This window comes from Oreochromis aureus, linkage group 6, assembly GCF_013358895.1.
Source record: "Oreochromis aureus strain Israel breed Guangdong linkage group 6, ZZ_aureus, whole genome shotgun sequence".
Classification (NCBI taxonomy): Eukaryota; Metazoa; Chordata; class Actinopteri; order Cichliformes; family Cichlidae; genus Oreochromis; species Oreochromis aureus.
In genome coordinates, this window is record NC_052947.1 from 13,194,359 (window position 1) to 13,220,880 (window position 26,522).

Sequence of the window (26,522 nt, forward strand, 5' to 3'; positions counted from 1 at the left end):
CGTCCGTGCAGCTAACGGTAACACAAACGTTCAGCCGCCTGTGGTTTCACGCAGCAGGTTCACGGGAACATGAAGCTCCGGCTGGGTGGATGAGCCTTTTTTTAAAAACATGAGTGGGGATGTGTGCGGAGTTTCAGAGGACATGGATTACCAGATTTTACAGGTTGGTGAAGACGTTAGTCACAGTTAGTTAGCGGTGCTGCTGAGCAGATCAGCTCAAAGTAACGTTAGCGACAAAATGTTAACGCCGGTCAGGTAAGGTTATGCTCCAAACACTTTACACAATTATTTTTTAATCCCGAGTTTGGTTTATTGGCGTCGTCAGAGTGTTGGAAATAAGTGTGTTTTGGTGTGTGCGCGTGTGGTTTTTTTGTTTGTTTGTTTTGTTTTCTCGAGAAAACCTGCTAAGCTAAAACGCCCTGGTGCTATAACCATTAAAAGGTTGTATTGTCCCGCAGTGGTATTATCAATTTAAAAAAACAAAAAACAAACCTGGAGCACAGTGACCACTATTGCCATTTTCAATTAAAAATATTTAATTTTTATTTTGTTTCTGCTAAATAATGCTTCAGCTATATTGTGTAAATCAGCTGTCGTGAGGGATAGAGGGGTCATACTCTATGAAGAAAGATAAACCATGGACAAATGATTGTTTCTGATCGAGTAAATTGAATACTTAACACATACTTGATATTGTTTTAAAAAAACGTACAAAAATGACAATAAAACAGGACACATTAAAAGGAGAGCTGTACAACAGCTGCATAAAATAATACTGTGTCACGGTATAAATTATATTGTCAATTAAATTCCTTCTAGAGGTGTTAAAAGGATTTCCACCATCTTTTAATTTTCTCCAAATGGCCTAAAAGCGCCTGTCACTGACACTGTGTGCTGTCTGGCTCAGGCTGTGTGCGATGAGGATACCTTGTCTTCTTCCTCCGTGGGGATGTCAGATTTGTCTGATGAAATCCTGCTGTGCATCCTGCGCCATATTCCGGTGTGTGACCTGCTGCTGAATGTGGCAAATGTCTGCCAGAAGCTACACACGCTGTGCCATGACAAGACCCTGCTCACAAATGTCAGCCTGTCTGAGGAGTATTGGGTAACTTAATGCAATATTCAAGTTCATGTATGTGTACAACTTTCCATGTATTTAAAAAAAAGAAAATGCCTCTGTAACAGCAAGTTGTATTTTAATGAAACATTAAATAGACTTCTTTATTTCTCTCCAGGCTGACGACGCATTGGTTCGACGCATACTAAAGCAGCTGGCCAATCACGTGCAGTCTCTGAGCCTGAATGGCTGCTACTGGCTGTCTGGCTCCACCATGGAGCACATCGCACGCTGCAGAGGAGTGACGCACCTAGATGTCACCGGTTGTCGCATCACTTCACTTCGCCTGTCCCGTCTCCTCTCCTCCCTCGCTTTCCTCAAATCCCTCGCTTTTGACGTGACACCGGGCTTCAACTCTGCTCAGCTCAGCTCAGAGGCGGTGGATGCACTGAGCCGCCTGTCGGAGCTTAGGCAGATGCTGTTGACACCAAGCTACGGTGTAGTGCCATGCTGTGCCCAACTCCGCAAGTAAGGATGTTGGCCCTGACCCAGCTGTGTTTTTTGATCCCTTCCTCCCTAAACCCCTTTCAAATGCTCAGGAGCGGCCCTCTTCAAAGTCTAGAAATATTTGGACAATGTCACAGTTTTTATAGGTTTTGGCTCTCTGGACCACCATGCTGCGTTTCCTTGAGGTGTTCTGCCAGTCCTTTAATACAGCCACTCTCTAATAGGTTTACTTTGAATTTTCTTTGATCTGCTTAATTTTCATGACATAACGAGGGAACATGTCTAATTAATAAATCTATAAATAGCCTATAAAATGGCTGTCATTTGTAAATTATTATTATTTTTATTACTTTGAAATTTGCAGCCAGTTTTGAATCGACACAGGTCTTGTGTTCTGGAATAATAACATAAGAAATAAAAAATGTCAGGACTGAATTTCCCACATTTATTAATTAATCAATAAGAGATTAATTTTCTAAAAATTGTATTACAATAATTGGGAATGGCTCAGATGAACTAAACTTCACTATATAATTGCGCCAGTCCTCTGCAGCCCACCTGCAGTTAGACCAGAGTTTCAAGCTTTATTGCATATGAATCAGATGTTGTGTTCACTCATATTTAGTATGTGACAGCTGTGAGTCTTTGGCTTAAAACAAACAAAAATGTATGATATTTAAATGATACAGTGTTGTGTGTGTTTGCTCGTCATTGCACCGTAGGCTGATGTTGCAGTTTGACATCCCAGATGTGACCAAAGAGGGTGTCGGCGTTTGCTGTCAGTTAATGGTCGGTCAGAGCAGCGTGCCACATTACAAACAGCTTGAGGAGTTCACTGCCAGGCTGGCTCCAGGAGAGGTGAGTGTGTTGGGGCTTATGTACATGAAACCTGTTCCTATACGTTTGTAGCATGGGCTTTAATTAACGCGTCTGTGTCGTGATGTTCTTAGGTAAACCAGACCCTGCTCCTCCTCTACCTGGCAGTGTTCAGCGTTAACGTTCCGAAGCATCTCAGAGTTTTCCTCGTGTCCATCCCCGGCCCAAACCCGGCTCCCTGGCCTGCTGCTCCCTCGGTGGCTCAGAGCTTGGGTGAGCGGGGCGACCTGGTGGCCCTGCAGCTCCCTCGGTCATGGCTGGACTCTGCATCGCTAAAGCAAGCTCTGGAAGGAAACAGCCCCAAACACCTTAGCTTCAGCCGCTGCCCGGCGTTGTGGCCACAGGTGTTCCAGTCGCTGTTGAACGGGGGTGTCAGAGACGCCGCTCAGCTGGTTAGTCTGAATCTGAGCGGGATCAACCACGTTCCTTACTCGGAGTGCAGGATTGTGGAAGATCAGCTGGCTGCCGGGACAATGAGCCAGCTGGCAGACAGCTGTTCCAACATTAAATACCTAAACTTGATGCACACACATTATCATCATGAAAACTCACCTGGGCTGGAAGGGGAAACCCACCTGTGTGCCAGCTTGGCCAAATTTAGACATCTGCTCTCTCTCACTCTCCCTGCCTGCGCCCTGTCAGACGGTTTAAATAGAAATCACACGCAAATGCAGAACACTCATCCCTCTCCCCTTTTCCAGGGATTGAAGAAGGTTCCTCGTGTGGGCCTCCAGAATTACAAGCCTGAGTCAGAGTCGTCTGTGTCAGGGGACAGCACATCGGGGCTCGCTTTGCTCTTAGCTGGCTGCCTTTTTTTAGAGACCTTTGAGCTTATCGGTCCAGGTTTTGCTTCCACACTGCCTCGGCTTGAGCCGTGCACTCGGGCGAGCGTGGAGCCTCGTGGCATGTGCGCTTGGGCACGAGGAATTGGAGACGCACATTTGGCGGTGCTTGAGGCTTTGCCTGGATTGCGTCGCCTGACTCTGGCTGGTCTTCCTGGAGTTCTTAGGGGAACGGGACTGGTACAGCTGGCAAAGCAGTGCAGAGACCTGCGAGTATTATCCCTCGCCAATCTGGGTTCACTGAAAACCATGAACTACACCGCTGCCTTGCTGGACACACTTAAACAGTGCACGCAGCTACAGGAGCTCAGGTAAGAAGATGACTTTGTGTTCCCTTTGTTTATATAACACACACCGAGCAGCATGTCATTTTTATTACATGGCTCTTCAATTAAACTTTCCCAGGTTTTGTTTTTGTTTTTTTAAACAATAATTACATGAAAGCTATTTAAATTATTTCTGGCTCATGGTATGAAAATGCGCTTTAAAACTGTCTGATTTCATACATTTGAAGCAAGAACATTAACATCACTTAAATATTATTCGTATTTTATCTTTCGTTTTTGTTTCCCCTATAGACTGTTAGGTTCACATATGCAAATGAGGGGATCTCTTGTAAGAAGCACTAACCTGTATGACTGTCCACCAGACAGTTGGAACATTTTTTTTTTCTGTTAATTTGGAGAAAAAACATTAAGGAAATAAAATTTACCCCAAATTTTGAAGTTTGCCAAATTGAGCTACCTTGACTCTCTTCAGTCAAAGCATTTAATGTTAATGACTTGTCAAGTGTAATCTATTAATTATGTTTTGGTTTTGGGAGGCTTTTAAACAAATAGTTGTCCAGTTGTCCAATTGGTCTGTATTTTACTCCAAACTGTGACAAATCTCAAACAGACTGTTTCTACTTTTAATTCTGACTGAAGATACAGATTTTTGTCTTTATATAACTAACCACGTGCATCTGTTTCTTAGGTTGGAGCAGCCCTACCTGAACGCGAACGCATCGTTCTTCGAGGCTTTGTCCTGCTGCTCTCGACTGCAGCGCGTCTGCCTTATCTCACGCTGTGGCACTTTTGACCCATCAGCCACAGAAACTTTCATGGAGCGCTGCTGCCACATCGTCATGTGCCACATGTTCATGGGCGGCACCTTAGTGGCGTGTCGCACGCTGCAGAAAGCTCTGCTGGACAGGTTGGTGACTATGTTCATGGATTTAAAGCTAGAGGGCATAATCTGTCAAAAGTTTTACCTGTGGGGTCTTGGATTCACTCGTTTTGTGTATTTTCTTTCTTAAGGTTCTCAGCAGAGCGCCCGGCACTCAGTGTGGTCATCTATCCGTTACAACACGAAGACCTACCCTCAGTCATCAGAGAGATCCCATTAACACTGCTGGATCGGATCACTTTGTTTCAGAGCCACGTGGCTCAACCACCACATTTATCACCATTGTGACCTCATCAGGATGCTTTAGTGTGATTGGTGCTCAGCAGCTGAGGCGTTCGAATCATTTCCTTTTTCCTTTTTTTCTCTTGCATGAAATAAAATCCACAATGATACAGAGACTGAATGTCATCAGCACCATGATTTGTTTGTGCGCTCCATAAACGACGGTTTCAGGCTGCTCTCCGAGAGTACATCAGCCACGATTGTTTACGTTTACACCAGTGATCATCTTTCCGAGGGAAATCGACTCACTCAGGCTCACGGTTCGTTCCAGGATGGTTCAGACACACTGCCGCTCTGTGACAGTTGTGGCTTCTCTATCACAAATCATTACAGTTCCTTTAAAATGAAGTGCCAAAATGGATTTTAGGATGCATTTGTATTTTAAACTTTGTACCAAATATCATAATAAAGTCAGTATAAATAATTTTTAATCCTTACCTGGTGTGCTGCTCTTCCATTCATGTCAGGCTGTTATTTTTAAAAGTAACTATAGTGGAATAGCACTGGAGGTGGCTTTTTTTCTTCTTTTTTGTGTTTCAGTGTACTCTGAGACAAAATAATATATTGACATCTCTTTCATTTCAATATGCTCTGAGAACACGAAAATGGGTGGAGATTTGATAATTTGATTATTTATTTGATTATTTATTTGATAAGTTATCATATTCATACTCGATTACCTTTTTATAAAGTGTATGTGAGATACAGAGTTTTTTAACACAATGTACAAAGTTCAAAATTAATTGGAAAGAAGCACAAAGTCAAAATGAATTATCATATTTAATGTTCATGGAACACCATTTACAGTTAATTACTGCCTGTAATCTTTGACCCACAGAGCCATCAGCAGGAGCTCTACTCAGGCCTTTATTACAGCCACTTAAAGATGGAGCTTCTTGTGTGATATTGGGCTCACCTACAGCAGTGATGACCTCGGAGAATATCATGCCATCACCGTGACAAGCTGTGTGGCTGTTTAAGTTGCATGAATATGAATCATGCCCTTCACCCTCAGTCTGACTGAAACAAAGCACACAAAGTGAGTGAGTAGCCATGGATACCCATCAGTCTGTGTGACTTAATCAGGAACTGTGACACACTAAAATTTACTGAGAAGGAAACGATGAAGATGGTTGGCTCTTGCTCTCCTCCACAGTGTGTCTTTTGTCCCATCTTTCTCCCGTCACACCAACCGGTCGCCACCTCTCCTCGGTTACATTTTGAGGTTTCTTCCTGTTAAAAGGGAGTTTTTCCTTTCCACTGTTGCAAAATGCTTGCTCATAGACGGTTGTATGATTGTTGGGGTTTGCTCTGTATTATTGTAGGGTCCATGGGACCATGATATGCAGCACCTTTAGGGGACTGTTGTTCTAATTTGGAAAAATAGAAATAAAACTGAATTCAACTGAAAAATTTAAGATCTGTCCACATTCACATATCTGTAAACTCCAGCAGCTGCAAAATCTGTCCAAACTTCTTGGTGTCTGTGATTTCAGTCGCAGTCTCAAAAACACTCAGTACTGCGGAAGCTGTCTCTCTTACACTGGGGTTGTAGATTTCTGATTTTTCTGATCAGCCACAGCAGCGAGTACCATGTTGCCTTTTAATAATAAAGACTTGAAGAAGAGGGAGAAATTTTAATTTCTTCAAAGGCAGGTTCAGGTTGCCATAAAGGCAAGTTATTTTCCCCAAGAGTATTTGACTTTTGTAGATTTTGGATAATTTGCATGATTAAAAGTTAAGATCCAAATATATGTATCTACAGGGATTGTAACAGGAAACAGGTGCACTTCTTTCCACATCACAATTCAGTGCTTTGTCTCAAAATAACAGCAAAATGCAGAACTTAGAAAAACCCCCAAAATACTTAGTTCCTTAATTTCAAATAAAAGCTAGCATTGAATAAAAAATGTTCAGGAAGATTTTAACTTTAATTTTGCATTTTTAAAAGTAATGAAATTAATCACAGCTTCAAAATATACACTCACTGGCTGCAATGAACATTCATTCTTTAATTTATTATTCATACCGTTTTTGCAATTTTTATCCACTTTAAAGTTTACTGTGTTGTGTTTTGTTGTGCTTAGTGTCGACATGGGACAGTTTTCCAACTTTGTTGTACTATTGTACTAACTATGACTGTGCAATGACAATAAAGAGTTCATGGTGATGGAAACATTCCTCAGAGATTTTGGTCCATGTGGACATGACAGCATCATACAGTTGCTGCAGATTATTCCGCTGCACATCCATGATGTGACTCTCCTGTTTTACCACCATGCTAAAGGTGCTGTACTTGATTGCTATGTGGTGACTGTGGAATCCATTTAAGTCCAACTCACCTTTAACTTAACACTAAATCTTCAAGAAATCACTTTGATGACCTGAGCTTTGTTACATAGTGTGTTTATCCTACTGGAAGCAGCCATCAAAAGATGGGCAAAGTCCCAAAGGGAAAAACAACGTCAGCAACAATACTCAGATAGGCTGTTTAAATGATGCTCAGTTGATGCTAAGGGGCCCTAAGTGTGCCAAAAAAAAAAATACTCGCCCACACTTTTACACCATCACTACCAGCCCGAACTGTTATAACTAAACATATCTGTTTATGCCAAATTGTGAACCTACAATATGAATGTCACAGCAGAAATCAAGACTCCTCAGCTCAGAAAATGTTTTTGTAATCTTCTCTTGTGCAGTGTTGGTGAGCCTGTGCGAACTGTAGCCTCGGTTTCCTGTTCTTAGCGCACAGAAGTAGCACCTGGTGTGATTCTGCATACCTTGGTTGTAACGACTGATTATTTGAATCACTGTTGCCTTTGTATCAGCTTTATTCTCCTCTGCCGCTCACAGAATATTTTCTCTTTTTCAGACCATTCAGTCTAACAAAAAGAGATGATCGTGTGAGAAAAGCCAAGTTAATCAACAGTTTCTGAAACACTCGAACTATCCCACCCGCCACACTCGAAGTCATGTAATGTTCGGTTTGAACTTCAGCTGGTCATCTTGACCACGTCTACATCCCTAAATGCACTGAGTTCCTGTTATGTGATTGGCTGGTTAAGTATTTGTGTTAACAAGCTTTAGCCGATTGAACTGAACTTGGAGCCCTCTGCTGAAATAATATAGTGCAACATGCTGCTGTATAGCTTTCCTTACAAGGGTTATGCTGACTAAACTACCCTGCCTATTCACTTGAGGATTTATTACCTGTTTCATTTATGACTTGCTTGACCCCAACTGACCCGCCCCTTAGATATTAAACACAACATTTCCCTGGATGTTTAGTAACTAGTTAGAAAGATGTGGCTTTAGCCTTCACCTCATTTCACCCCATTCAAAAGACGGAAAATGTACTTTCATAGCCAGCTGGGGGCGATATCAATCTATCTAAAGATTATGTGAACCCTAAACACCACACAGGCGTACTAACATATTGTCGATGTAGTCGATCGAAGTATGCCATCCTTAATTAACTAGACTGGTATTTTTCAACAATTTATGTAAACCGTTAATAGAAATATACTTTTAATTAAACTATTAAACGTGTTAATTTACTCCAACGATCTAAAAATAACCCCCCAAAAAGACGCTCATAGTTATATTTATATATCTACTATTTAGGTCTGGGCAAGTTTGTGTCATTGAAACATCGTGGTTGTACTCAGCTTGTCAGCAGCTAGTTAGTGCTCCTTTAACTAGCCTTGTAAGTGTAACGCATTTTGTAGTTTTCTGTCAAATAGAAGAAACCCGACATGATCCGTTAGCTTTTAACCAGCTCGCTAACACTAACAAACATGCTGACGTCCGTCGCCTGTTCGTGTGTGCGAAACGGGAGGAAAATATCGCTTCCTGCTGCCAGGCTGTGCACATTTTCAACCTTTAGGAAGTCACCAGAACCGCTAACTCTAACAGGCAGACGGGATGTGTCACAGCGCCCTTTATCCTTATCCAGGCTTCTCACACAAACTCCCTGGCATCCTAGGGCCGTGTGTCTGTCAGCCTCCTCCCGAGGAGACGCGGACCCACTGGACTCCCCCTCTGAACCACTTGACTGGGAAAACTTCGGCTCTCTGTCCACCGACATGGCCTCCAGGAGGACTTTCAGGAAAAGCAGCTCAGGCCTCCGGGACCTGCAGTACCGCGAAGACGGAACCGGGGACGAAGAAGAGCGAGAAGACGCCGGTAAACCTCAGAGGAGGCCCATGAGGAGAAATACACCGTACTGGTACTTCTTACAATGCAAAAAGCTCATCAAAGAGAACAAGGTTAGTGTGACTGAGCAGTTTTATGTTAACTGCTGTTCTTTCTCTTCCCTGCTGATGTGTTAATAACCCTCCTCTGTGCTCTCACAGCTACAGGAGGCTCTGGATGTGTTCAGCAGAGACATGCTGCAGGGAGAGAGGCTGCAGCCAGAGGAGTACAACTACACGGTCCTGATAGGAGGCTGTGGACGAGCTGGACAGCTGAAAAAAGCCTTCAAACTCTACAATGATGTAATCATCTTTAATTTGAGTAATTAAAATGTCAATATGCAAGGTACACTCTAAGTTAAAATGTTCATGTTTGACAGTTATAGAGTGGTGTTGATTCAGGTGCTGCAGTTTCCAGTTGCTGAATTGTGATGTTGTGATGCAGATGAGCAGGTGGAAGCAAGACGGGATATGTGCAAGGAGTAGAGAAAGTGAATACATTTAAATACCTGGGGTCAACAATCCGAAGCAACAGGCAGGGTGAAAGATTTAAAGGGAAGGTCTAGAAGAGCTGCTATGGTGTATGGTTGGGAGACGGTGGCTCTGACAAAAGACAGGAGGAGTAGTTCGAGGTGGCAGAGTTGAAGATGCTCAGATTTTCATCAGTAGTGACCAGGATGGACAAAATTCGAAATGTAGTGGGGACAGAGGGACAGCTCAGGTGAAGCAATTTGGAGACAAAGTTAGAGAGGCAAGGCTGAAATGGTGTGGACATGTGCAGAGGAGAGATGGTGAATGTAGTGAACAAAGGATGTTGAAGATGGAGCTGCCAGCAGGAAACAAGGAAGACCACAGAGAAGATGTATGAATGTAGTGGAATGGACCTCGCTTTTAATATCCACAAGAAGAGACTGAGGTTAAAACAAATGACTTGTGCAACTGAACTGCCCCACATACCAGCTACTACAGCCATCAAAGTTACTATAAATTTATTTGTGTGGCAGTCAAGATTTAATGAGAAACATTACTTTAAATGCTGCAGGCCTCCAATCCCTCCATCCTGCAGATTTGTGTCAGGAAAACTGCGAAGATTGACTATAATCAAAGAACAGATTCAAGTATTTTTAAAGCTTCAGACACTGATGCAAGACTCCTATGTGTTTGTGTGTTAAACTAAATTGAAGTCTTATTTCAAATTCAGGGGGTTAAAAGCTTGGGGGCCGCTTTAGTCCACTAATGACATAGAAGAGTCAGATTTTACATTCAGTTTAGTTTCATTGTAGTTTTTTTTTAAATATTTAAGTGTTTTATTCATTCCTCTCCTTTATTCTGACAGATCCTTATACACAGTCAGAAACCCCCTCTGTAATTATTTGTGTTTATTTATATTTTTCTCTCCTAGATGAAGAAGCGTGGTCTCACTGCTAACGATGCAACCTACACGGCGCTCTTCAACGCCTGCGCTGAGTCGCCTTCAAAACAGGCCGGCCTGCAGCAAGCGCTGAAGCTAGAGCAAGAGCTCCGTCGCAAAAACTACCCTCTCAGCACAATCACGTACCACGCTCTTCTGAAGGCGCACGCTGTCACCAACCACCTTCAGGCCTGCATTTATACGCTCAGGGTAGGGCACACAGCTGCATGTTTATAAGGGAGAATACTCATCCATTGTCACCAAATTGTGTCTTATTCTGGGTTTGTGTGCATTTTGTAGGAGATGATGGAGAATGGTCATGCTGTAACTCAGGAGACATTTCACTACCTGCTGATGGGCTGCTTGAAGGACAAAGAAGCAGGATTCAGGCTGGCTTTACAGGTATGTAATACTTTAGTGTGGGATGTTTTTAGGAGTAAACTTTAAAATAGCCCAACCAATGCCAGCTCTCATTCATCTTAAAAATCTGATAATGATACATCAGGTGGTCATTAAACAATATTGATACTTGCTACACAAATAAGCTCATTCATAATGTTCATTTCAGGTGTGGCGCCAGATGCTGCGGTCAGGGATTCGTCCTGACTCGCACAACTATACCCTGCTCCTGAGAACTGCCAGAGATTGTGGACTTGGCGATCCTGCCTTTGCCACTGCTGTTCTGCTGGGGACTGACTGTGAGGGTCAGAAAGGGAGCAAGGATGCGTCGGAGTCCAGGTGTAAGGCTGTGATAGACATCGACCTACTTGAGAGACAGTTATTTATCCAGCCTGAGCAGAAGGAAGACAGCAGCGAGACACGACTCAGACATGACTCAACCCATCTGATACCGGTCAGGCAAACAGTAAATGCCCGATTACCTGGAGAGTTAGTCGCCAACTCCTCTGCTCCTAACCTACTAGAACTTTTTGAGGGTAAAAGAGGTGCTGTGGTCTCCCTTGGCACTGTAGATAAAATGTCAGACAGGCTCGCCCTCATCGGTGGAGCTGAAGGTTTCCTGGAGAGGATGGAAGCTAACGGACTCAGTCCAAACCTCAGGACTCTGACCCTACTGGCCGACACAATGGAGCCAGGCTACCAGTCTCTGCAGGTGTTGTTAAAGGTTGCCAAACGGCATCAAGTGAAGCTTGATGTCGCGTTCTTCAATTCTGTGATTCACAGATCAGCGCGAGCCGGGGACTTGGACGGGGCAAAGGTGTGTCTGTGTGTGTGTGTCTAGCCACGTATGAAGTGTCTGTTGTTTTTGTTTGTGACACCCATCCTGGAGCAACTTCTTAGGAGAAATAGTCCTCAGAAAAACTGTTGTCTATCTGGTGTCTGTAAATCTGGAGGAAGAAGGAACACAAATTTTAAACTTGGTTAAATGTTAACAAAAGTGGAGTTAGAAATGTTTAAACTGTGCGTGCTGTTTTTCACACACTTCTTTCACTTTTCAGGCTGTGCTGAGTGTAATGAGACAGCGCAATGTAAATGTGGATCTGCAGACATTTGGGTGCCTTGCATTAGCCTGCGACCAACAGAAAGACGGCCTTCAGTTGCTGAAAGACATAGAGGTGACAAAACATATGTTACTAAACTAAATTTGGATGTTTATTGCCCTGAATTCTGTCTCTGGCATTGTTAGTGCAGAACTCTCCCCCTGCTGGTCAGTAGAAAGAATGCAGGGTTTAGGCACTTGTGCATTTTAGTTAACTTTGCTCTATGCGTTTTTCCTCAGGAAGCAGGACTGAGGCCCAATGTCCACGTGTTCTCTGCTCTGATTGGCCGAGCGAGTCGCAAACTGGATTACCTCTACCTAAGAACAATCCTTAAAACCATGAGTGACATGAAAGTCTGGCCTAATGAGATCATCATCAGACAGCTGGAGTTTGCTGCACAATATCCTCCCAACTATAACCAGGTCAGCATGCACCCATCTATACTGAGCACATCTATAATGATTGGTACATGAGTGTTTCCCACATATTTAGAGAAGGCATATGCTCTTTTCAAATAATTATTAGGATATTCCTTTATAAGTTTTTTTTCTAATTCACAAATAAGTACCATATAATTAGCTGCCTCTCCAGTGAGTCTCTTATCACAGACTGCAGCTGGTGGCAAGCTCACTGAGGCTGCAGAGCAGAACAATTATCACCGGCTGCAGTCCAAAGCAGGCAAGTTGCAAGTCCAGCCAATGTTAAAATACACAGGCAGACACTCAAGTAAAATCTAATTTGGAAACACGGGAATAAAAAACACTGTAAACTATGTTGCTCTAATTAAAGTGTGTATGCTGTCAATCTGAATGCCTCTCTGTTTACAGACTTCAGTGCAGTCTGTAAACAGACAACTTCTTCTCATTTCGTGGCACAACAAAGATCCAACTTGGAAGGTGACTGTATGACTCATGTTTCTCCTTTCACTCTGCTCCCCTCACTCTTTGGCACCCTCTCCCCTCTTTCTATTCCAGTACAAATCCAGAAACAACTATCTGGTCCAAATTGACGGTTTCCGTGGTTACTACCAGCAGTGGCTCAAGCACATGCCTGCTCAGAGCGCTGAGGAGGAGCAGGGAGCACTGCAGTCCCAGACAGATGCTGCAGAGCTGAGAACAGAGGCTGCAGATGGGCTGACAGAGGCCCAGAGGAACCACAGAGCAGCAGCCAGGCGGTATCATGCTCGCAACAGGGACAGGAAGAGCAGCAGCACGTCCGCTGTATGACTGAACTCCAGGAGATCATCACGACCACTCCTTTACCTGCTGCTTGTTCTGTAATAAACTTTAGAACCCTGGATGGACTTGGATCAAAATAGTGGCTCGTGTGGTTGCGTTATTCTTGAAAAACAATGATGTCATTGTAGTTTATGTTCCAGTTTCAAGTTTTTTGGCTTGTTTATTGAAAAATAAAACTTCATCTCAATCTTTTCAGTTATACTTTCATTTTAAAGTTACCCGACTGTATTTTCTAACCAACCAAATCATTAGCTTTCAGTGACCCACACTGGTCATAACATTTGTGGATTTCGGGTTAACTCAGTATTAATATTGATCAGCGTTTCGATAAACAAACAGCAGTTTCATAACGTTGTTCGGTGTGAGGATTACCTGCATTTGTAAGCAAGGTGAGGGCCTTTGTTAAATGTGATGTTTGCTCAGTTCATTTGCAAGAGGAGTGCATTTTCAAAGTCAACTTTTATCCAAACGAACAGTAACCGTGAAACTGATGACCCAGAGCTGAAGATAAATCATCTGGCAATAAGAGGCAAACGCACTTCTGATTTCTAAAGCAGCTATTCCCAGACTCGCTGCTTCAGCCCACTCAAACCTTTAATCAGTACAGGACTGTACTATGTGTTTTAATGGATTCAGTTTGATCTCCTGTTGATTTGCTTGAGACTGATTTTGCAGAAATGGCGTTATATTTCCATTCAGTTTCAACCTTCCTGCTGTGCTGTCTGCTGGACGAGACTGAAGCACAGAGGAGGAGAGGAGAGGTGTCTGGCTCGGTGTGTGGCCTGCTTGTATAAAAGTAATCAGTAACATAAATACATCCATATCAGTTTATATATTTATAGTGATCACTAACAGTGGTGGACCTATTATGGATCTGTTCTCCAGCAGTCAAGCTGCTGTGAGTGCAGGTCTGCTAAAGGAGGACCTCAAACTATGCTCATTGATTCTCTATCTGACATTTTGGTCTGTAACATTCACATGAACAGTGCTAGAGGTCATTTTGTAGAACTCTGGCAGTTCTCCTCCTTTTACTTCTTGCACAAAGGATCAGAAACCAATCCAGCTGCTGGGTTGATGACCTTCTATGGCTCTGTCTGCTTGTGTATTGGCTAATCTGGTACTCCTCCATGCTCTTTAGTCTGTGTTGGAAAACATGGGAATTTTTTGTGATGGCACATACCAAGCACATACCTTCCTCGCAACCTAAATTGGCTACAATTACCGTCTCATGTCACCAGCAGTGACAAGGACATGAACAAAAATCAAAACTAGAGAGAAAAGTCAGTCAGGAGTGATAAGGAGAGAGCAATGATCTGTGGCCATCACCTGCAAAGTCGCACCTTTTTTGTCTTGGTGTTGCCTCTCCAGGTCACCTGGGCCCTGTACTGACAGGCAAGTTTATAATATCCGGGCCTCTTTTCCCCATCAGGATTCACTCACCCTAACAACAGCAGAAAGGATGCGTGGTTGAAGACCAAGGGTTTATTGATGTTGGCAGCATCTGACAAATCACAAACATGGATAAGTGTACTGGCAGCAAAATGTTAATTTTACAAAGGAAAAATATGAAGAGGTTAAAAACACAACACACAATTTATACATACTGAAAGTAAGCTATGAGAGGACAAACAGAGTGCAGTAGCTGAGTATTAAAAGTGTTTAATGAATGGGTTTGGCATTTGAATATATTATTAAGGTCTATTTGACCCAAGGAAAGAAAAGTCTACTGTGTTAGTAAACAGATTTACTAATATCGCAATTCTGGCGTTAAAATCTGACAGATTATAATCGAGTAGTTCATTAAATTCATGTTCAGGTTGTTATCTTCAGTCGTGTTTGACAGTCAGAGAGGAAGTAAAGAATACATAGAAAAACTGAATTTAAACGTGGTCTACCTACAACTTTGTTATAAGGTCAGCAGGTGTCCTGTCCGAGCATAGAGATCTCTCTCCTATGCGGGAGGCGGCGGTAACGCAACTCGAAGCTGTTGTTACACAGCCACAAAAAAACAAGGAAAAACAGCAGCAGAGGAAGCCACGCCATCACATCCGGTGACGGAGAAATTTCAGTCGCCAGGCGCGAAGGAAAGCTTGCTTTGGTTTAGTCACAAACAATAAAAGAGAACAAGGTAAGAAAACTATGGTTTACGGTACCGACGCGGTCATTTATGTGGTTTACGTTACACGTTCGCCTGCAGCAAATAAAGCGCGAGGTCGACTATTTTTTTTTTCTACGCGTTTCTAAAGGTGTAAAAATAAATAACTGTCCTCTTAAAAGTAAGAAAACCGTACTGTCCCTTTGTTAGGCCTAGCAGGAACTGTTCATGCTGCAGCATAACACAGTATTATCGAGAAAGTATGACCTCTAAAGTTTAGAAGTCCTCGTGAAATTCACAACAAAGCACACAGCTGAGCCTGTGGGCTTTTAACAAGCAGCCTTGGTGCGTGACTCAGATCTGCAGGTCATGCACGCATTTCATACTGCAGGCCATGCACGCATTTCATACTGCAGGCCATGCACGCATTTCATACTGCAGGCCATGCACGCATTTCATACTGCAGGCCATGCACGCATTTCATACTGCAGGCCATGCACGCATTTCATACTGCAGGCCATGCACGCATTTCATACTGCAGGCCATGCACGCATTTCATACTGCAGGTCTGCATCTGTGAACTAACTGATGGTTGGCTTTCCTTTTTCTGTTTCTTTTTTCTTTTTTTTTAACCAGGCATTTCTGATGTGCACGCCAGCAGACAGTGACGATATAATCATCCTGAGTAGTGATGATGACGATGATCATAAGGATGACAGAGACATGTCCTGCCTCATCGTGGAGGTGGAGAATGTGAAGGAAAAAGGTGACAGAGGTTTTATTTTCTGTGTTTGTGGATGATCTTCTGACTAATCACTAACAGCCTCTATGTTCCAGACTGCGTGTCCTCTCCCAGCACTCTGGAGGAAGACCTGGTCGTGACCTTCTCCCGCCACGCTGATGTGCTGCCTCATGCTCGCTACGACTGTCCCATACACCCTTTTACGTGAGATACAATTTGAAATGACCATCAGTGCTCTTTACCCCCGTCTTACTGTGTCAGGTGCTCACTCTGCTTTTCTTTGGCACGCTCAGGCCTACAGAGTTGGAGACTAAAATGCCAGTAGACAGTAACCAGCTCATTTGTGATCAGTGCTTCTGCTACGTCTGCGATAAGCTGGCATCATTGGTAGGTGTTAATGTTAACATGACCAAATGTATCTGACCAGCAGTTTGGAGGGTTCACCAAACTGTATTCAGCTGGTTTGTTGCTTGTTTGTTTTGTCTCTTTCCTCTCGCCTACTCAAAAATTAAATAAATACATACTTTGTTTGTTTTTAATGTCAGTGTATCAAGTGACAGAATGGGGGGAAATAAAGAATTTAATAGTGTTATCGGCTCATTTTTAAGCTAATTCTGAATACAGGTCCTCTTCCACTTCTCTCACTTGTGGTGTGCCATAAGGTTCTGTACTGGGCTCTTATTGTTTGCGTTGTATCTGCTCCCTCTTCAGCACATTTTGGGCACCTTTAACGGCATCACTGTCATCGCTGCTGTCTGCTATGCTGATGACCTTCAGTTATTCATCTCTCTTTTTAAGCTACAGATCCTGAATAGGTGTATGAAGAGTTGGATGGCAAACGGCTTTCTCCGATTTAATGAAGAAGTCCTTGTTTATGCCCCTGACTTATTTTTGCCTAAGGAAATAGAAGCTCTTGGTCCCCTTGCCTTGTTTGCTAAATTTCTATCAGGATTTGACATGAACATCACTTTGGGTGTTCATGTCTGATCTGTGGTTCACACTTGTTTTTATCACTAAAGAAATATTATCAAGTCCCATTGTGTCATGCTCCGACCTGGAGATTATTTATGCATTTATTTCATTACCCCTGGATTGCTGTAATTCATTGTTGTCTAAGTAAACACAACTCCCTGGAATGTCTGAAGGTTGGTCAGAGTGTTAAGTCTTCCAAGAGCTCTCATGGCACACTGTTGCTGATCCAGCTGCACTGACTCCAGATTAAATTCAGAGTCTATTAAAAAATTCAGGTTTTGATTTTTAGAGCTCTTCATGAACAAGCACCAGCTTATGTCAGTGAAGTCTTACATCCGTATGTCCCCAGTAGGTCCTTGAAGTCATGGGGAGGTCTCTTATGAAATAGTGATTGATGTGCTTTTCTCGCTGGTTTTTCAGTGTGAAACGTGGTGCGTGAGTGGCATTTGTCACTGCAACAGCCACAAGAGGAGCGCCTTCTGGAGCAACCTCAGAAACCATAAACTGCTGGGAGGACTGACTGCTTTCAACCTCACCCTGTCAGAAATGGACTCCCACCTCCGACAAGCAGGTGCAAACATAAAATTCATGCGAGGAGACACTCGAGATGAACCTCTTGTACTGTGACTTTAAATATATCTTACTAATGTATTTATTTATTTTCACTTCATGTCCAGCGACGTTGCTGCAGCAGTTCAGACAAGAGCTCTCTGCGCTCTACTCGTCCTACATGAAAGGCGAGGCACTGAAGGAGTATGGTCTGAGTCAAGAGAACCAACAAGGCTTCATCTACAAGTATGTTTCATAACACTCAGATTTTGATTTCCAAATTGCAATGATTAAGAGCCACATCTGCACCAATTACACATCCATAGCTATAAGAGATTCCTAATATTTCTATAAATATGTGGAGCATTCAGGTCAGTGTTTTTACACTGTCTACGGAATGGGCATGGTCATAGCTGTCCGCTGTCTCTACCCTCTGCCTTTGCTGCACTGCTGCCACCACCTTCAAAATGGAACTCCATCACTTTCCCCAAGTCAGACTTGGGCTTTTTAAGCTTTTTGAGCTTACAGGTATACATCAAGCAGCTGGCTCGTAAATCACTTAATGCTCTGCTTTGACGTACAGTCCAGTTCACCATTAACTTTTTATAATTATTTAGACATTTGACAGAAGGCCAACATTGAAGTGTGAACCACTGTTGTGGATCACCTTGTTGAGCACTTCCTTCAGGTCATTGGTCAGAGCATCACATGTCATAAGCTCCATCAGGTGTAGGAGGTCTTTCTAATCTGGTTGGTACAGTTCTTTGTGAAACCCACACAAAAAAGAAGAAGAAAGTAGCCATCAGTGGTCTTTATATTCACTTGGGCTTGAATCGTGGTCAATTCAGTAAACTTTAGTTATATAGTGTCAATTCACAGCAACAAGTGTCTCACAGTGATTTGGATTGTAAGGTAAAGATCCTACAATTAGCCAACCCCTCACAAGCCAAGTACTTGGTGACAGGGTGAAGGAAAAACTCACACTACAGGAGAAACCTGCAGCAAAACAGAGCTCAGGAAGGGGCAGCTAACTGCTGGGACCGGTTGGGGGCAAGTCTGCCATATCTTGTTACGGATCAGGTCCATGCCTGGAAGTCGCTGTGACAATTTTAGCTTAAACTTGTGGAAAGACCAGCTATTCATCCTACAGAGGCTCACCTCAAACACATGTCCCTTTAGACCATCAGAGGTAATTCTGGTTCCCTGAGTCCTGGTGACCAATATTGTTTAACACAGCTGATGTCTTAACATCAGCCATTATTGGAGAAAGGGTACACACTGTTTTTTGCTTTTAGTGAAGTATTTGGAGATAGTGTTATAAAAGCTTCAGTTTCTTTTCATAGGACTGCCTGACTGTAAATTTGTGATTTTTATACTTTTAATTTAATTAATTTTTACAAATTATTTCTTTATTTATTGCTTGTTCTGTTCAGTGCATTACTGACTTCTCCTCTAAACTGTAGACACGCTGATTGTGATCTGCTGTAAGTAATTATTTAAAATGATATAAAATTGAAAAAGTCTGACATAACGTTTCAATGAGGTCAACTGTTAAGTTTAGGAGTGCAGTGCTGGAACTGGTCCACACACTTGTACATTAAGACGCTTCTTTAACTTTCCTTTGTTTTTGTTTTGTTTGTTCCAGTTACTCACCGGTGTTTGAGTTTGTGTCTTCGTTCCTGAACCAGGCAGATCAACAGGACAGCAGAGCGGCAGTCATCATGAGCCTGGGGGCTGCTGAGGACTTTATTAGACATTTCCATTTCTCAGGGTACTAATTGCAGCATTTCCACGTCTACACGCATTCGTTTTTTCTTCATTTTCAAATGTTTTTCAATATTTTTTATTTCGTTTACAGGGGTTTCATCTTTGCTTCTCCAATGGCTAATGTTGATACAGCTAAAATGATGTTACTGCAGAGGTACATGCATGCACATTCACTTCTTGTGTTATACCTGTAGCTCATTCACCTGGATATTCATCTTCTACTTGTGTTTGTGTGTGCTTACCAGGGTAATAGCATTCGTACAGAGACAGATGGTGATGGCTAATTTTACTCCAGACTTCATTAACAAACTACAGGATTTTTGCAAGAAACTGCATTTCCCAGCTGAGCTGAAGAACATGAGAAACAGGTGTGCTCGCCTTTTAACCTCCAGGGTTACCTGTTACATGTATATGTTGTTGCTATAACTTGATGTTTGTGTGCTCCAGCCTGTGTGTTCGTCCCTGGAACGACGTCCTGCTCGTGTCTGTGATGAAGGGGCAGAACGTGTCAGGCGTGCGTAAGGACAAAGGCAAGAAAGACGTCCTGGCTGAACAGATTTCTGTGATTCTGCTGAGGACGGAGCTACTGCAGCGTCAGCACAGGTTCGTATACGTGAACTGGTCCACTTTGCTGTGTGTAGACAGCTGTTTAACTTGTCTGTGTTGTTTATGTCTGCAGGTACAGAGAGCTGTGCCGATATCTACGAGTCGTCCAGACAGACGACATCGCACAGTGAGTACATGCACGTGTTCCTCTGTTTTTTCTTTCCAGCAAAGAGCATTTTGTGTTATTCAGTCTTTGCATAGTTTTATTTATTTATTTTTTTTAGTTTGTTTCCCTGAAACAAAAAGAGGAATAAATAAAGATGGGTTAATTTTTTATTTTTTTTTTCAAATTACATCAGTGTTGAAAAATAATTGATTTTGATATGATTCATCTTTAAATATCAATATGGATTTGTCTTGTGCTAATTTAAATTCTCACTCTTTCTGGATTGCTTCAGAGTTTTTGTGCTGTAACTTGAGTATACTTCTTCTACAACTACTACTGATGATAAGAATCTTAATAATAATAAAGCCTTTCATGTTGTTGTATTGAGGATGCAGTGACATTAGGCGTGCCAGTCCTGAATAATGTATTTATTGAGTTGAAAAGGCAGTACATGATTTAAAAACATAACACAACCAGCACTAAGTGGTGTTTTGGGGGTGAGGTGAGGACCAGGCTTGACTATTTGTAGGCACTTTGTAAGAAAATCCTTGATCCAGGTGCAGGTGAGAGTGGGACAGTTTCCTGGATCAGGATATCAGTGTCACAACTTTAACATGTTTTGTTCTACAGGGTGGGCCATTTATATGGATACACTGTAATAAAATGGGAATGGTTGGTGATATTAAAGTCCTGTTTGTGGCACATTAGTATATGTGAGGGGGCAAACTCCTCAAGATGGGTGGTGACCATGGTGGCCATTTAGAAGTCGGCCATCTTGGATACAACTTTTGTTTTTTCAATAGGAAGAGGGTCATGTGACACATCAAACTTATTGGTAATGTCACAAGAAAAAAAAATGGTGTGCTCTCACATTTTCGATCTTTTTCTTCCAGTCTAGGATGGATAATACATTTCTGGTGTAGTAAAACTTCAACAAAGTAATAAACTGAATAATTAATAAAGGGGAAAACTGTAGCTCTTCCATATTTCATAGTTTAAAACCCCATCTGGAGTTCAGTAATTCATTAAATATAGGTTCAGAAATGACTGTAAATCTGCAGTTACCATCTATAGAGAAACTAAAATCTCAACTCAAACGTTCAAATATTTAGACACCAGCAGTGACATGTTGCTGCATTGGATTTGTTTCTCTGTCAGGTTCCAGCAGATACAAGACCTCATCCCCTACTTCATGTGCATGGCTGGAGACTTTTCATCAGCTCTCACAAGTTTGTTCCCCTCGGTGAACGCTCCCGCTTCCCGCTTTACTCCGGACCTCTTCCTCTTTTATCTCAAAGTCTTTGAAACAGCGACTGCACCAAAGCTGACACCAGTCAGTAAACCAGGCAAGCTCTGCTGTCCTGGTGCAGCGTGGGAGTCTATTAAAGGTACGGCAGAGATGGGGGGGTTTTTGTTGTTGTTGTTGTTTTGTACCAAGTTCAGAAGTGACCCAAATCAGTTTTTTGCTCGTGTTTGATTTTTCTTTGTGTTACTCTAATCATCACGAATAATTATCACAAAATTTTCAGTTCAAAGTGCATTACTCAAGTAGGGCTGCCACAAACGATTATTTTGATAGTCGACTAGTCACCGATTATTTCTGCGGCTAATCAGATCATGCATCCATTGGACATAAAACGTACAGTTTATTGCACCAGCATGCATCTGCTCTTATATAACTATCATTAGCTTACAGCTTGAAGTGTTTAAGGTATGTGCTAACTAAAAATAAAGACAAGATGATAGTTTATTAAATTTTAATGACATTTGCAGATTGTTTCGGTGGAGTTTAATAAACTCAGCCGTCTGCTCCTTGCTATCTAAAATTTAACAGGACACCAGAGTATACTCGAGCATCTCACACACTTCTGATTCAGTTGTCTGCTTGACGTTTATTCAGCTGTGTAAAAAAACTATAACTTTAATCTCAGCCAAACCGATTTACTCAGGAACAAATAAAATACTAAAAAAAAGCCAAACAATATCATTTTTAAGTTATCTAAGTGACTTATATTACATGTTTAACCTGAGTAGCGAAAGACGGCGGTGGGTTTGAAAACGATTTGCCGGGAGTCCGGTGTTCTCACAGGCTCTAGTGAGCCTTCAACCCCGGCTAACGGAGTGCTTTTGAAAACATGTGGTGTCTTGATAAACTGAGCAGATATTTGAGGTTAAACAGCTACATTCTGGCCTGAAAATATGTTAAACTTTATTTTGTGACCCAAAAAAAATAATAAAACTAACTAGCTGCCGCCATTGTTGACAACTGAGCAGGGCCGCGCTATGAATTCTGGGACACAGCTTCTTCTTCTTCGGGGTTTAACGGCAGCTGGCATCCTTACACATGCAGTGCTGCCATCTTCTGTTTCAGTCCGTTATTACACTGTTAAATACTACTACTTATTCCTGCGTCTTTTGGGAACTTACAAAGCTTCAAACGACGCGTCGACTATTAAATTAGTCGTCGACTTAATCGTGACTAGTCGACTAATCGTGGCAGCCCTATACTCAAGCCATTCATGTCATCACTCCACCACATTCCCAGCTTCAACTGTGCATCCTGATACACCTCAATAGAGATGTCGCAGCCATTGCTGCACAATAATGTCATGTGATCGCAGCTACAGCCCCTTAAAGTTATACTAACTGTGACCTCTGTGCTTGCTTCTCTATGACAGCCTCCTGTGTGAGAAGTCTTTGCTACTGTTAGAACAGTAACAAGAACATATGAATCAGGTTCCATGGGAATATGATTTTGGCCACACAATTGCAACATTAATATGAACAGTTCAACAAAAAAAGTCAACGCAAAATATCCAAATGAAGCAACGAGGTTTGCGGTGTAATCGTAGCTTCAGGATAAGATTTAGGAAAAACAAGGATTGATAAGAAATCCGATTCCCCTCTGTGTGTAGATGCTGTGCCGCTGAAACGTCATGAGCTGGTGAGGTTCGCTCTCAGGGCTCAGGGATGCTGCAGTGCTGTATACGCTGATGTAAGTTAAAAGCTCCTTTTCGCTTTTGAGCAATCTCCTCATTCAAGTCTGAAAAATGTTTTTGTCTCTAGATATCTGTCATCTGTATTTCTTGGTTCAGGTACACTTTATACTTGTTAAAACCTGTGTAGTATGTTCCATGTCTGACTGCATGTCTAATACTCCTCTGATCCAGTCTCGGTGTTGGACCAGTTTGCTCACGATTGTCAACAAGCCTTGCGGTTCACTCACTGCTTTACCCATGCCCAGTCTGCAGTTTCTGCAGGTGTGTATTCCTTGGTTGTTAGAGTTAGACTTGCAGCTTTCTCCATGTTTCTCTGCTTTGTTTCATTCTGTATTTTGTCTCCTCAATGTCTGAATGATGAAGGAAGCACGGGATGTTGTGAAAGAGATATTGCTTGATCAGAAGGGCTCCAATATGCAGATCCCACGATCCTTGCATGAGGTCAGTGCGTTTACACTTACACTTCACTGTTTAGAATTTGCGAGAACTAAACAGCCCAATGTGTTCACAGGTGTATCCAGATCAGGCCTTGCTCCTGTTGGTGACAGAAGCTTTGAGCCAAAGAATCCTCGATTCCGTTTTGTATCCGATCCTACCTGTGCTCAACACCTTTAAGGTAGCCAACTCTTGCTTTCCTTCCATAGACGCCACACCACCGTTTGTGCTTTCACATACTTAAGCTATATCATCTAAAGGGCTCTTTTGGGACACGCAACAATAACGGTGCTATAATTTTGTGTAACTATGAAAGTTTGAGTGTCTCTTGCATCTTTGGCTCGTTAAAGTAATAATTAAAGGTACTTTTCGCGGCTCCCTTATTTCCCAAGTCGTCGCCACAGCGGGTGGATCTGCATCTTTTCATTTGGCACTGGATCTCCCCCCCAAATTACAAAACAACAGACATGCACAACAAATAAGACAAGTAGTTGTTTTAGAGAATCACTCTCAGCCTCACTCTTCTCAAATTGATTACAGGTCAGTTTTTATTTATATAGCAACAAAATCACAGGAATAGTTACCTCCTGCTGTGATTTATTGGAAGGTAATACAGATGACCCACTATGAGCAACCAATTGGTAACAGTGGGGAGGAAAACCTACCTTTTAAGACTTGGGGGGGGGGGGGAACAAAACAAAAACATCTGCTGCAAGTAGGTGAGGAGAGGAAGATAGGACATAAGACATACTGTGGAAGAGTCAGAAAATCCACGTGTCTTCGGTTATTGGAGGCACACATCTACAATTTTGTTGCTGCTCTCTAAAGAAATGTTTAAGATACAGCTCTTCACTCAAGTCTCATCTGTGATGAAAACCACCTGTGACAGATCAGATTAACACGCCAGTAATGGATAAATGGTAAATGGCCTGTATTTGTATAGCGCTTTACTAGTCCCTAAGGACCCCAAAGCGCTTTACACATTCAGTCATCCACCCATTCATACACTGGTGATGGCAAGCTACATTGTAGCCACAGCCACCCTGGGGGCGCACTGACAGAGGCGAAGCTGCCGGACACTGGCGCCACCGGGCCCTCTGACCACCACCAGTAGGCAACGGGTGAAGTGTCTTGCCCAAGGACACAACGACCGAGACTGTCCAAGCTGGGGCTCGAACTGGCAACCTTCCGATTACAAGACGAACTCCCAACTCTTGAGCCACGCCCATGAATAACTCTACAAATTAATAAAAGCAGCTGAAGTGTGTAGCAGTGTGTAGTTTCCAGCTGTTCACAGAAGTCTTTCTTCTAACACTGTTACACTTAGGTTGCAGGATGCTTTCTCTTAGGTGAGAGTGTTACTCGCAGTTAAACACATGACACCACAACTTTAAAATTATGTCTTGTCTGTTTGTTTGGGGTCACTATTGACTGAAAAGATTCTACAATTTCACACTTTGAATTCTCTTTCATGTTCTCCTATCCTAAAGAAAGGAACTGAACAGTAGTATGTCACTCACTGGATTATCAAATTGAAAAGAAACTCAAAATTCAGATTCTCACTTCACAACTTGGAGGATTTTTGTCAGCAGACCAAGCCATGATTGTCACTCTGCAGTGACTACAATTGCATACTTTAAAATAGAGTAGGTTATAGTTTTGTTTTGGTTTTTTGTTTTAGTTTTATTTGGGGGGTGTGCTGTTGTTTGTTGTTTAATCAGCTGTCTTGTGTTGCAGGACAATTCATGGGCCTTTAAGTGGCTTTGTGAAAGTTTTTCCTCCAGTGAAGAACATCTGAAAAGATTCTTTCAGGGGATTGCACAGGAGCGGGAAAACATAGCAAGTATGTGAACAAGTCTTGAGATAAACCACTACAAATCTCAGCATCCTTTAGCTAATAAAATTAACAGAAACAGAAAAGCTTTGATTTAATACAATCCCAGTTCCCAAAAAAGTTTGTGTGCGTTAAATGTAAATATAAAAATGGAGTGTAACGTCAAGTCAAGTGGCTTTATTGTCATTCCAACCATGTGCAGCGGTACAGTACACAAAGAAACGAGTGCTTGGTATTGACGTGTATGAAGGTATGCATGTGTGTCAGTCCAGTCACTGAGTGTTCAGGAGTCTGACGGCTTGGGAAGAAAATGTTTCACAGTCTGGCAGTGAGGGCCTGAATACTCCAGTACCTTTTGCCAGAAGGCAGCAGGGTGAAGAGTGTGTGTGAGGGGTGTGTGGTTCCTCCACAATGCTAGTTGCTTTGCGGATGCAGCAGGTGCGATAAGTGTCTGTGATGGAGGGAAGAGAGGCTCTAAAAGCTTTAGAGCTACATATTTATACCGACTCATCCTTTTACCTCAGCACAAGTGGGACAAGCAAGGACTTTGTAACTATGAAATATTGTCTGATAAATGATTTTTTTTTTTTTTTTACCGAATCTCATTGGCGTCATTACTGTTCTTCTTGTTCCAGTGCATCCTGATTGCACAGACTTGCCCCCAGCAGAGCTACAGAAGTCTTAAACACTGTTTACAGCACTGTTACCTTCCACAAAGGATTAAATACTGCAGAGAGTCACCAGCGTCTTACAGATGTCCGACTGTACCTGCGTCCTCACACCAGCTCACGTTCTTACAATGCACATACATCTGTTATTCACCATCTGAATGCAAGAGACTTGATATTAATTCACCTTTTTAATGTTCATAAAAATGTTAATATGTTACACTGATAAATAAAAACAGTTTTATGCATCAGTTTGCTGAATCACTGCTTGAATGTAAAATGACTTTGTCTACACAGCAAGATAAACAACAGTACAGTGTTAAAGAGAAGGATGTTGCTCTGTCATTTTATAAAGGCACTTTATGGTTTCAAATCGTGTGCTGTGTCCAACAAATCACACAGTTGGATTAGCGGGCTTTTATGGAGTTCTAGTTACCACAGTAACTGATGGTGTAATGTGTACTTTTATAGACAAGTCAGGATTTTTTACAAGAAGTTATAATTTTTTAATTCTAAGGAAATCTGTGGTTCCTGGTGCAGAATTGAATCTGCACCCACACTGGCACTACTACAGTGGAAAAGAGGTACCTGAACCACATCAATTTAAAAAAAAAAAAAAATTGTAATTGCTATGCCAACACTATAAATCCATTATCAATTCAGCCAAGAAACTCTGC

At 42.3% G+C, this 26,522-nt stretch overlaps 3 protein-coding genes across 4 annotated transcripts; all 3 read left to right on the forward strand.

Moving 5' to 3' along the window:
• Positions 1 to 4,852, forward strand: fbxl18 (F-box and leucine-rich repeat protein 18). The gene is made up of 7 exons (XM_031758974.2): positions 1 to 163; positions 908 to 1,105; positions 1,236 to 1,585; positions 2,287 to 2,422; positions 2,515 to 3,593; positions 4,258 to 4,476; positions 4,581 to 4,852. The coding sequence occupies exons 1-7, from the start codon at positions 110 to 112 to the stop codon at positions 4,735 to 4,737; spliced, it is 2,193 nt and encodes a 730-aa protein (XP_031614834.1). The 5' UTR covers positions 1 to 109; the 3' UTR covers positions 4,738 to 4,852.
• Positions 4,853 to 8,204: 3,352 nt separating this feature from the next.
• Positions 8,205 to 13,264, forward strand: ptcd1 (pentatricopeptide repeat domain 1). The gene is made up of 8 exons (XM_031758973.2): positions 8,205 to 8,999; positions 9,087 to 9,227; positions 10,327 to 10,545; positions 10,636 to 10,737; positions 10,904 to 11,551; positions 11,793 to 11,909; positions 12,074 to 12,256; positions 12,809 to 13,264. Exons 1-8 carry the CDS (start codon positions 8,529 to 8,531, stop codon positions 13,058 to 13,060), a joined length of 2,133 nt encoding a protein of 710 aa, XP_031614833.1. The 5' UTR covers positions 8,205 to 8,528; the 3' UTR covers positions 13,061 to 13,264.
• A 1,798-nt stretch (positions 13,265 to 15,062) lies between these two features.
• On the forward strand, positions 15,063 to 26,465 carry zgc:112980 (uncharacterized protein LOC503706 homolog). 2 transcript variants are annotated; one of them, XM_031758962.2, is made up of 18 exons: positions 15,065 to 15,200; positions 15,804 to 15,933; positions 16,005 to 16,113; positions 16,203 to 16,296; positions 17,302 to 17,452; positions 17,559 to 17,676; positions 19,076 to 19,201; positions 19,289 to 19,351; positions 19,443 to 19,565; positions 19,645 to 19,800; positions 19,877 to 19,930; positions 21,068 to 21,297; positions 22,825 to 22,904; positions 23,080 to 23,169; positions 23,272 to 23,349; positions 23,420 to 23,524; positions 25,081 to 25,186; positions 25,813 to 26,007. In XM_031758962.2, exons 2-18 carry the CDS (start codon positions 15,813 to 15,815, stop codon positions 25,860 to 25,862), a joined length of 1,854 nt encoding a protein of 617 aa, XP_031614822.1. In that variant the 5' UTR covers positions 15,065 to 15,200; positions 15,804 to 15,812; the 3' UTR covers positions 25,863 to 26,007. The 2 variants fall into 2 exon arrangements, with proteins under 2 accessions (XP_031614820.1, XP_031614822.1); XM_031758960.2 differs by lacking the exon at positions 25,081 to 25,186 and having other exon boundaries at positions 15,063 to 15,200; positions 25,813 to 26,465.
• Positions 26,466 to 26,522: the final 57 nt, after the last annotated feature.

Coding starts and splice junctions, on each gene's coding strand:
- fbxl18 (XM_031758974.2), top strand. CDS start 110: ATGAGTGGGGATGTGTGCGGAGTTTCAGAGGACATGGATTACCAGATT. Junction 1,586..2,286: donor TGCTGTGCCCAACTCCGCAA/GTAAGGATGTTG, acceptor ATTGCACCGTAG/GCTGATGTTGCAGTTTGACA. Junction 4,477..4,580: donor CAGAAAGCTCTGCTGGACAG/GTTGGTGACTAT, acceptor TTCTTTCTTAAG/GTTCTCAGCAGAGCGCCCGG.
- ptcd1 (XM_031758973.2), top strand. CDS start 8,529: ATGCTGACGTCCGTCGCCTGTTCGTGTGTGCGAAACGGGAGGAAAATA. Junction 10,738..10,903: donor GATTCAGGCTGGCTTTACAG/GTATGTAATACT, acceptor TGTTCATTTCAG/GTGTGGCGCCAGATGCTGCG. Junction 11,552..11,792: donor GGGACTTGGACGGGGCAAAG/GTGTGTCTGTGT, acceptor TTCACTTTTCAG/GCTGTGCTGAGTGTAATGAG.
- zgc:112980 (XM_031758960.2), top strand. CDS start 15,813: ATGTGCACGCCAGCAGACAGTGACGATATAATCATCCTGAGTAGTGAT. Junction 16,114..16,202: donor TGTCCCATACACCCTTTTAC/GTGAGATACAAT, acceptor TGGCACGCTCAG/GCCTACAGAGTTGGAGACTA. Junction 17,677..19,075: donor CAACAAGGCTTCATCTACAA/GTATGTTTCATA, acceptor TGTTTGTTCCAG/TTACTCACCGGTGTTTGAGT.